At 33.6% G+C, this 11,707-nt stretch overlaps 1 protein-coding gene across 1 annotated transcript; it reads right to left on the bottom strand.

Annotated features, from left to right (window-relative positions):
- Window positions 1–850: 850 nt before the first annotated feature.
- Window positions 851–7,110, bottom strand: LOC114411184 (L-ascorbate oxidase homolog). The gene is made up of 9 exons (XM_028374939.1): window positions 7,047–7,110; window positions 6,781–6,932; window positions 3,898–4,043; window positions 3,090–3,360; window positions 2,893–2,989; window positions 2,424–2,769; window positions 1,876–2,244; window positions 1,693–1,771; window positions 851–1,168 (listed from the first exon to the last, which is right to left on the bottom strand). The coding sequence occupies exons 2-9, from the start codon at window positions 6,925–6,927 to the stop codon at window positions 1,061–1,063; spliced, it is 1,563 nt and encodes a 520-aa protein (XP_028230740.1). The 5' UTR covers window positions 6,928–6,932; window positions 7,047–7,110; the 3' UTR covers window positions 851–1,060.
- Window positions 7,111–11,707: the final 4,597 nt, after the last annotated feature.

Raw genomic sequence — 11,707 nt, 5'->3', positions numbered from 1 at the left:
ATGAGTTAAACTGAGAGTGAAGGTATTGACAATGAGCACGAAAAGGGAAGGAAACCAAGATTGGGGTTTTAATATGGGAATAAATACAACATAGGTATTTATAAAAACCAATGTTAACAATGGATCAAACAACATCAATTTTTTAAAAACCGATGTTAACGAACTCAGTCTATTTAGAATTATGTCACCTCCCTTTTTTTAACATCAATATTTATAAAATCGATGTTAAAAGGGCGACGTGAAAGACATATTTTCAAGTAGTGTCACGGTCGGAGGTGAGGATGATGGTGGTTAGGGACAAGGTAACTGAAGAGAGGTGATGATAAAATGTGGAGGGTGCACCATAATAATATGGAATGAGATCAATCTAAAGGTTGTTATTTTTTGTGTACTATATACAAGGAAATTTACTTCCTCATCGTAGCCTACGCCTGTAATTATAATTTCTTATATACCTTTATTTTTTTCAAAGAAAAGTTTATTGTTAGTATATCTGTTTATTTATCATTTGTAGAAGTAATCGTATTCCACCATCAGTGTGAGGCAGGGTTCCTTGGCGTGCATCCTACACTCGCTCATATTTTGTAGATTATTAATTTATTAGGATTAGGATTTCAAATAATCAACTACAAAATCAATTGCTAAAATACATATATGAATATGTGCAGTGAAACTTTGATACAAGACCATGCTCAAATTTACACAAGATAGCCAGAAATTCTTTCCATCTTGTTTTCAATTGTGTTGTAGTCAAACCCTCATGACTAGAAAACGACATCATAAGATTAGTTGGTAATGATAGTGATACTAGGGTTGTTATGTCCAACAGCTTTGCCACAAAGCAATGCATTTCAATTTCAATAATTGAATTCTTAAGTTTATCCCAGTCATTTTTAAAATTTCAATTGGATAAAATCTTTCGAAAGTTTTTTATTTTTTTTTTTATCATTATAGACAATATCATCTATATTCTCTATGGAAGTCGAACCTGAACCTTATTTACAATTCTTTTTTTTTCAATATCATCAGCTTTCGTATTTCATCAGTAGACAATTTATACTTATATCTGCTGCCCAAGATACTGCCTTTCCCATATTGCAGACCTCAAATTCCATATACCTTGGTTGTCCAAGGACACCAGTATTGTAGTCCAACCATTTGGGTATACCTACATGAATTTGAAGCTCACCAAATTAGCATATCATAAGAAAACAATTTAGCACATTCTATTCTACATATGTACATGCTGGCGCACACATAAACAAAGTTAGATACATATGTGTAGTATGGAGATATAAGGTGAGTTGAATGGTTAAAGGAGAAAAGAAGGGGGACAAAGGTCTTGGATTTGATCACATCTGATAACAAAACTAACATTCTAATAACTAACATTTGTCAATAAAAAAATATAAGTGTGGTAAATGATTTAAGTAGTATGTATGAGATCTTGAGTTCAAACTTCAGTGTGACTATTAAACACTAAAAAAAAGATACATGAGTATGTGTATACACACATGTATAGGAAGGGTAAACAAATCTCAGTTGTATAATTGAATAGATAGTAAATATTTTAAATTAATTGAAACACTCTTAATCGTCCATTGGGATCATATAATCAAGATTTATTCTTCTCATCATTCTTACTCTCCCTATATACATACATATATTATATACACTTTTTTCTTAAGTTACCTGAGCAGTGTGCCTGGTCAGGGCATCAACTAGATTATAGGTTCTTCTTTTGGCTGGGGTCCACTGGCCAAAACCATAACTGTTGCAATGAACAACATTTTAGCATTCTCTTAAGCTAAGTATAGATGGTTTGTTCAACAATAGGAATGGAAGATTGAACACAAAGAAAGGAAGCTGACATACCCCACGACCCAGAAGTCATAACCGTCAAGATGCCAAGATTGCATGGTGTTTTCGTTGTTCTGAAAAATGACCTCAATGAAATCATGGAGAGAAGTTGGCACTACGGAGGTGGCTATGGATGTGGGAGTATTATCAGAAGGAATGCTTTGGATTGAATCAACACTGTAGATTCCGGGAATGTTGAAGTAATCAGCAAGCTTGAGAGGGGTATCAGGGTTAACATAGGAAACCTTGTTGACAGCATAACAAAGTTTTCCATTAATCAAAGGTGCTGAATTGGACAACACAATTGTCTTTGTAGGAGTTATTTTTCCATAATGGTATGACCCTTGTGGATTAGGCCTTGCAGCATTTGCTGTCAGATTCCATCTGCTTAAACATTAATTTTTCATTAGATAAAAAAAAGAGTAAATAGTGCATGTATGATTTCTCAATGGTTGACAATGTAAAACTCTCTTATATTATCGATGCATAGAAATTGAACTCTATAAAATTATAGGTAAACTGATGCAAATTCAAGGCTTGTTGATTTCTGTTAGATATATGACCTGTAGGTTCTAGCTTGCTTCACAGACCAGTGATATTGGTAAATAGGGGAACTAGGCAAAGGTCCAGAAGCTGGGGATTTAGAGTTTGAATAATGCAACACTGCAGTTGCTACGCGTACTTTTCTGGAAAACCTTGTTGAGGCAACAATGTAGTAGTCCTTTGGAGGCTGATTTAAGGTTACCAACATAGCAGCTGATTGCCCAACATGCACATCAAGGGTGTCGTACGTGTTCTGGACAATGTGTGATCCTTCAATCTCAACTAGCTTCAGGGTATGACCCTGGATTCTGAAGTTGATTGATGTTGACAGGCCCACATTTGAGATCCTGAACATATAGGTCTTTCCTGAAAGTGAAAAGGCTAAAGCATGAATAGTGTTTGGAGAAACAAATTTGATAAAGTTGAAATTGATCACTTGGAAATTGCAAAAGGAGGTTGGATTATATATATCATTTTTGAAAGACTGACCCTGGTCCCCATTTATGGTAGTATGAGCCTGGCCATTGATAAGGAGACCATCAGGAAAGGCAAGAGATTTTCCAGAATCCAAAGACTCCCTTAATACCTTCAAATATCAAAACAAAATGTTATGTTATGAGTATTTGGTGATAAATTTGCAAGGGAGCACAATGAATGAGAAAAAGTAAAGCACAAGTTGATGATACCTTGTGGTTGGTTTTGTACCAATCACCAATGAGTAAAGTGAAATCTCCATCAGGGTATGGATAAGGAACTGGGATGACAGATCTATGGTAGACATGGAGTCCTCCAAACCCTCCAGCTGCTTTATGCAGTGAAGTTGATGGAAAGTATGTGTAGGTTCCAATCTGATCCTTTGCCTGAAACTTGTATGTGTAATTTGAGTTTGGACGAATTGGGCAATTTGTTCCCAATACCCCATCTTGCCAAGAGTTTTTCCTTTGCTTGATACCATTCCTGGTTTACAACAATATTGTTACCCATTTTCTCAAATAAAATGTCAAAACCCTTAAAAAAAATAAGCATAGTAAGAAAATGTGTCTCTGTTATACTTAAACACCATAAATATACTCTTAAACTTTCACATGTCTTAGAAAACTTGAAGCTTCTTGTTATACTTTCCACCATGGACTAAAAACATTGTAAATTGTTTAAATAAATTTGAATACCAATGAATCTCTTTTAGCTGAAAATTATGTGCATCTAGCAAATGTAAAGAATGCATTTCAAATGAAAAATATCACTTTATGAATGTGATCTTAAATAGCCAAACTAGTTGGATTTAAAACAGTAAAAGCCGTATATAACCGCAATGCTGCCTACCTTTCCATCTCTTTTCATCCAAGATGTTAACATCTAACATGATCAAGCAACTAAAGACACTTATTCCCTCAAATTCCCAAAATTTTGTATCCCTGAAAGGAACTAAATGGAGACCATTAAACGAAATTGAGTTGAAGTATGAAAGAGATACTAAAAAGCAGAGAAACTCACCAAGTAAGTAGAAATGGTTCATCTAACTTGTTGACAAGGTTGAGAACAACATTGTCATTAGTTACCAAATCTAGTTGAGGCCCAGGAAACTGACCATTCACCTTCAAGAGGCATAGAACATCAAGTTGATCTCCTCCTCGGAGCTTCATTGCCTAACAAGCCAACTTACAAAAGCAATCCCCAAAAGACTCAACGTAAGGATGCACATGCCAAAGTTGAGTTTGTGAAAAGATTGTATGACCAAGTGAAGGTGCAAATTGCAAAGAAGAATGAAAGCAATGCCAAGCAAGCCAACAAGAAAAGGAAGGAAGTGGTACTTGAACCCGGTGATGATCCTGGACATTTGAGGACAAATGTTTTCCAAGAAGGAGGGAATGATGAGAATCATGAAACTGGCCAAATACAGGCTAAAGGCCCAAGTGGAGAAGGACAAAGGCCTAAGTGGAGAAGGACAAAGCCCCCGAGTGGAGAAGGATGAAGGCCCAAGTGGAGAAGGATGAAGGCTCAAGTGGAGATGGATGAAGGCCCAGAGGCAGAGACACTATCAAGACAATTAATTGTTGCTGAAGGCCCAAACTAATTTGAAGGCCCAAGTTAAATATGTTTTTAGTTATAATTTTTATTTATTGTAGTTTTGGCCCAACCTATTTAGTTATAATTCTTGTGTCTTTCACACTGTGTCAAAAAAAAATTGCAAAAAAAATTTGAAAAAAAAGTGGGTGTTTGATCTTTGAACACGAAATTGAGGCATTTAGAGGTGTTTTTTTTGAAAGAAAATCGTGGAACAAATCCCCTTATCTAGATTCTCCTCTGAATTCTGAGCGTTTTGATATATAGTGGGCCTCAAACAGACAACCGTAGCAAAAGTTATGAGCATTTGAAGTTTAGTTGTCATATCTGTTATCTTATCTGTTATCCTATCTGTTATCTTATTTGTTATCATATCTGTTATCCAAATTAAATCTAATTTGTTATCCCAAATCTGATCTATTATCCAAATCAAATCAAATCAAAAAAATTTATCCAAATCAGATTTGTTATCCAAATCTAATCTGTTATCCAAATCAAATCCAATCTGCTATCCAAATCAAGTCCAAGTTGTTATCCCAAATCAAATCTGTTACTCTGATAATTATATTGTCTTTCCTTTTATTTTATATTACCTTGTGTGTCTAATTCGGTCCATCCAGGAACTTAAGAGGGAGTGAGTGGTAAAAGGCAAGAGTGAAAACATCACACAAAAGCCTATATTGAGAGCATCAAACACGAGTGAACTACCATTAAAGAGAGAAACACGTGAGTAGAGTGTGGTGAGGTCCTGATTTTTTTTTAATTTACTGCAACATTCTTTGTTCCTTAATCATGGCAAGAGCTGGTGACAATGGTGGTGTATATCATCAACTGGACGAATCTCAACGCTTATTTCTGGACGCGTGGACTACACAAATGCAACGTTTGTTGAACCGTAACAAAGAAGAGCCCTACAAACGAATAGCCAAATCTTCCTCGTTTACTCTTAAACCTCTATCCCCTAGAGAAGTGTGTGATGACCAAATCAGAATGAGAGAAAAGAGAGAACAAGAGAAAGAAAATAGTGAGGCACCACAAAGGAATATGAAAAAGAATAGTGATACACCCGAGGAAAAGAGTGATACACATAAGAGAGAGAGTGATACACATGAGAGAAAATTTAATTATTTTGCAGAGGCGAGTGAAGTGAGGAAAGTGTTACCTACTCATGAACCACTCAATCTACAGTATTGCAAAGACAGTAAAATTTCTACTGATAATTCTAATGAGTTTACTATTTCTATTTCTCCTAGTGTTCAACCATTATTGCAGGAATTTAAAAATGTCTTTCCTAAGGAGATTCCTCATGGACTACCACCTTCAAGAGGCATAGAACATCAAGTTGATCTCCTCCCCGGAGCTTCATTGCCTAACAGACCAACTTACAAAAGCAATCCCCAAGAGACTCAACGTAAGGATGCACATGCCAAAGTTGAGTATGTGAAAAGATTGTATGACCAAGTGAAGGTGCAAATTGCAAAAAAGAATGAAAACTATGCCAAGCAAGCCAACAAGAAAAGGAAGGAAGTGGTACTTGAACCCGGTGATGATCCTGGACATTTGAGGACAAATGTTTTCCAAGAAGGAGGGAATGATGAGAATCATGAAACTGGCCAAATACAGGCTAAAGGCCCAAGTGGAGAAGGACAAAGGCCTAAGTGGAGAAGGACAAAGCCCCCGAGTGGAGAAGGATGAAGGCCCAAGTGGAGAAGGATGAAGGCTCAAGTGGAGATGAATGAAGGCCCAGAGGGAGAGACACTATCAAGACAATTAATTGTTGCTGAAGGCCCAAACTAATTTGAAGGCCCAAGTTAAATATGTTTTTAGTTATAATTTTTATTTATTGTAGTTTTGGCCCAACCTATTTAGAAGACCCATGTCTATTTTTATCTTTTTGTTCAGATACACTATAAGTATTGGTTTTTATTTTCAATAAAAAAACTTTTGGCATTTTCATAAAATTGGGTGAGAGTTTCTCTCTGGGTTCCTTGTTGAACCAATTATCAGACTTATCAAGGTAATCATTGTGGCGTCTACCCTGACTTATCTTCCTTCACTGGAAGTGGCGTCTACCCAGACTTATCTTCCTTCACCGGAAGTGGCGTCTACCCTGACTTATCTTCCTTCACCGGAAGTGGCGTCATCCAAAAACTCTACAGCCTGTATCAAGTGATCCGCCCCGTAAGGTTCACATCACCATTGATCATAATCACCTTGAAAATTCAAGCACTACAACTTTAGACTCAGCTTCAACCAATTTCTCCAAAGATATCTTAGAAGTTAGAACCAATAAAAGCGCATCATATTACCCACCTGCTGAGGACTACCTAGCGGAGAAAGAGTGCCATATGTCACAGTCCATGTGTAGTATTTGTATGCATCTTCTCCTTGCACAAGAGATACACTCAGCAGAGCCAGAACAACACCAAGCAATAGATGAAGCAAACTTGTGCTTTCCATTGCGTCTGTTCACAAACAAAACATAAAATGACAAAAAATGTGTGTTATATTTTCAATGAAGGGAAGAAAATGAAAGAATGCAACAAACAAGGAACTGAAGCATGAAGCATCACTCTCACTTTCACTTTGGAGTTTATTGAAAAGTTCAAGTTTTGTGGTTCTCTCTTCAGCAGTGACACCCACTAAGGCTAGGAGGCTGCATGCCGAGGCCTTTCTTTGCATATGATATATGTACGAAGAACGATTGCCAAGAAAATATAATTAAAAAATGGGACTATGTTTGGTGTTAAGGTAACAAACTCATGATCCATTTTCTGCGGTGTCAACGCGTTTTCATTAGTTGGTGTTGCTTCAGGCTAAAGTTATACTATTACTAATTTACTATAACCATTGTAATCAGATCTTTGCCTCTGTAAAATCCCCAGTTATCTCCAAAAATTTTAATCCTTTGGATTAGTTATATTTTAGTCCTTTGGATTAGTTATGAGACTAATTCTCAATTTGAAAGTCAATTATAGCACTAATCTTCGATTCAGAACTTAGTAATACTTAAAAGCTTCTCGCCCTTTCAAAGATGTATTCTGTGGATCAAACCACGTCCTCCCTACAAAATCATCCTGTATTACCGATTGAGCTAGTAATACCTATTATAAATTGAGTTTTATGTATCTATTTAACAATACATCATTATTAAAGTGAAACCGTAGCTTTACTATCCCACCACTTTCATTTTTTCGACTACTATCCCCTGAAATTTCGCCACTGATTATACCAATTTTGTTTTCTTTTCAGTTGCTGATGGAGCTTCATTCTAACCATTCATTTTAATTATAGCTCCGGGTTTAGCCAACGATAAATGTTAATATTGTTAATATTTAAAGAAAGCTTTGTATAGCTAAAGTTCTTTAATTTTCAAAACAGCAGCTTAATAATAAAGTGATTGTAAACTAGATAAACAAATAGTTCAATCGTTTTTATATGTTCACACCTACTGACCTATACGACAATAAAGAGGAAGACTGGAGAATCGTGAAAGGGGCACCGTGCCACCGATAAAGGCTATTTTTTTTTTTTTATTTCTCTTATAGAGTGATTTGATAGTTGCATTTATCGTATTTCATAATTTTTTCATGTGAAGTTCATAATTATACAGAGGGGTTCGCTCATCCAAAAAATAAAAGTGAACAGAGGGGTTCAATGCAATGTAAGAAAAAATATATATGAACCACTTGAATTTAAAGTTGAAAAAGAAAAAATCATGTCGAAACATAGTGTAAGAAAGCAAAAATAAAAGAAGAGATAGTCAACTCAACTTGTAAATATTGTGGACTAGTGAATTCAGATTGCTGAGTAACAAAGTGATATAGCCCAATAAAACTTGAATGGAATTGCAAAACCTATTTCCAACAATCTAGCATGTTGGAATTGAAAATATTTATCAACCATATTTTTTTCTGTGTCCTCCTTCAAATATAATCATGTTTAAGATACAATTAAACATTAAATAAACCATATTAATCACAATATTGTCTCCTCTACTATACTTAACTCACTAAAAAAAATTAAATACTTTTAAATATAAATTATATTTTAATTAAAATTTGAAAAAAACAATTTTTTGAAGATATACATTATTTTAGATTTATGATAAAAAAAATTAAAAGATATTGAAATTCAAATCAAAACTAAAAATATTAAAAATGATAATCTCCCACAGGCACACACACATATCTATGACTTTAATGGTCATAGACTGATAATATAAAATATTTTTATCCTATCATCCAATTATAGTTTATCGTTAATATGACTTTTAAAATAATTAAAATATAAATCAATAAATTTATCATATATGTAGTGTATAAAACATTTTATACTGTCAATGTATAACATTTTCTCTCTTAAAAAAGAAAGAGAGATAAAGAGAGAATTTTTCATTTGGTCTCTATGGTTACACAATCTTTATCTTTTAGTTTCTGCACCTAAAAATAATTTTTTTTAGTTCCTATACAAGCATTTTCGAAAGTGTTTATATAAGTATTAAAATTGATGTTTTTTAAGTGTATGAACTAAAATGTAAATTTGTACAAACTCTAGAGACTAAATGGATATTTTTTTCCTTAAAAATAAGTATAAATAAGGGACCAAAATTATATTTTAACTTAAAATAATATTTTTTTAAATATTAAAGTGATCAGTCAATAGTCGTATCTTTTAATTTTAGAATACGTATTTAGACATGTGTTTAAGAAAAAAAAAATACTTACTGAGTATATATGATTTTATCTATATATAATGTTAATAATTAAATAATGTTAATGTTTTGATCTTCAAATAATAAAAGTGTTCTTAAAATTAAATAAAAAATAAAGAATTTGAAACATGATCATATCACGAGGACTTGCTTGTTGCATGTGACAAAAAACGACCCTTTTCTGATTTCTCTAGTGAAACGGAAGAATGGAAAGACAATGAAAACGGTGAGCATAATGAAAAGTTATGGAATATTAAATAGGAGAAAAAATTCAATTAAGCGTAATTAAATCTCATATAATATACTTTTGACAATGGATGACGAAACTTAAGCGTAATTAAATCTCAAACTCATTGATTTCGGTTGTTATTAATAAAAAAATATTAAATAGGGAGAATGAACAGGACACTCCACCAAAAAAGAAAAAAATACCTGTAACGACCAATGATGGGCCTTCACATGAGCTGTAGGAAATGGGTAGTACAATAGAAAAAGCACATGTCGAGCGTCAGTCGCTGTGAAAATGACAGCGTAACGGGACGATGGAAGATGATTAATTAGCTTTTTCATTCTTCTGTGGGGATCAGGCATGTTGATTGTTCCATCCATGGTTAGGAAGATACCAGAAGTACATAACAGAAATTAACAGGCATGCATAATTTGCACTGACTCCATGATGGATATGGAAATTCATAATAAATCAAGTACATATATTAATTATTGGCTTGTGTACGTGTTTGACAAAAAGAAAACAAAACACGATGGCAATACTAAAACATGGTTCGGGAGGTTTAAATGTTTTTTGATTTGAAATTCATAATCAATCAAGTAGATGTATTAATTATTGGCTTAAGTGCGCGTTTGACAAAATGAAAACAAAACACGACACCATGGCAATACTAAAACATGGTTGGGGAGGTTTAAACGTGTTTTGATTTGTAAGCATATATGTTTAGTCAAATCATGTAAATTAGGTTTCAACTTGTAGGTATTTTTGGTCTTGCCGTGTGACCCAAGGCTCACAGTCCATCATCTATCTTCATATAAGGTACTTTATGTCTACAAGTATTTTCTAGCCTCGTTACTCACCTCTCACTAATTGACTTGATTATGAGAGTCTATAAAATTAAATATTGCAAGGAAGGAAGGTTGAATTGTGATTTTAAAAAAATTAAGCCTTTTTTAAAGAAAACAACATTAGACTGAAGAAAAACTTTATAAGATAAATAAAATATTTTAAAAAAACACTTTCAGACGATAAAAACTGATTTGCAAAATAGACAAAAAAATTTAAAACAAAATTAAATTCAAATCCTATGTCAATTTAAAGCTAAGAATATGTAAAACATATAAGACACAGATTTATCCCGGTTTGTCTCTACCACTGAGACTACGTCCAATTCTTAGCAAACCATCAAATTTCACTAACTTCAACAAGTTACAAGTATTAATAACTGTCACTTCTAGTTTTACAAATCAAGTTCTACATCAATCTTGTTAGAACTATTATTCTTTGTCCTACTAAGTTACTGCTAGACTCTTATACAAATCAAAAGATCTTTTGTTTTTCTTGCACATTGACTAACACTTAATCGTCTTAAAGATAGATATTCAATCACAACACTTAGTCTTTTTTCTCAAGCTGTTCAGGGTGTTTTGAGAGTTTCACAAGAATTTACAAGAATATATAGATAGCTTTTTACAAAAAGATTTGAAAATGAGCACGTAGGTTTGTGTTTCATGTCTTCAAAGCTTCTGGTATATATAGGCCTTCTACAACAAGTGTTCGTTGTCTCTAAACGGATAGATCTTTTCACTTGAGCTTGCATATGAAGATTGTGGTCATTGGAGCATTTAATACTTGCATTAAATGCACATAATTCTTCATGCTAAAAAATCGTTCTCTTTAGCTATCGTGATGAACACTCCAGCAGGAAACCACTTCCTTTTGCGTCAGACGCATAGTATTAAATGAAGATTTAAATGGCATTCTTTAATGTTGTATCAAATCATGAATTTAGCTTGCTATCGTCTAAAACATCAAACGCAGACTCGAGAAGCATGTTTTGATATCGCATAACTTTTAATCTTTGTATTTGTTTGCATCTAATCAAAATAATTAAGGTTCTTGATTCGTGTTAAGATTCAAATGTCTTTTGACTTAACAATATTCCCTTTTTCGATGATGATAGGAAAACACAAATTTAAAAGTTGAAGTATCATAAGTGTTAGTTAGTCTTATCATAAAAATGTTAGTCTGTCTTATCAGATGCGAAGCATATATATATCATAATCAAAGCATAAAGCATCCTAAGTCTTTGAGGTAAAGTCTAAACACATAACAAAAAAACATCTCATTTTATTCATTGAAGAATTTTCACATCAAGAAGATTTTTTTAGTACATACTAAAATGCTTCAAGGTAGAAATAATTAAAACATTAAAACTTTAAACATAAAGCTCCCCCTGAATCGATGCTTTCTTCATATGTTGGCTTCCTCTCATATGATGTTGTTAGCTTTAGCTT

This window comes from Glycine soja, chromosome 5 (genome assembly GCF_004193775.1).
Source record: "Glycine soja cultivar W05 chromosome 5, ASM419377v2, whole genome shotgun sequence".
Lineage (NCBI taxonomy): Eukaryota > Viridiplantae > Streptophyta > Magnoliopsida > Fabales > Fabaceae > Glycine > Glycine soja.
This window is presented reverse-complemented; position numbering and strand designations above follow the sequence as displayed.

Coding starts and splice junctions, on each gene's coding strand:
- LOC114411184 (XM_028374939.1), bottom strand. CDS start 6,927: ATGGAAAGCACAAGTTTGCTTCATCTATTGCTTGGTGTTGTTCTGGCT. Junction 2,770..2,892: donor TACCATAAATGGGGACCAGG/GTCAGTCTTTCA, acceptor TTTCACTTTCAG/GAAAGACCTATATGTTCAGG. Junction 1,169..1,692: donor TGACCAGGCACACTGCTCAG/GTAACTTAAGAA, acceptor AAATTCATGTAG/GTATACCCAAATGGTTGGAC.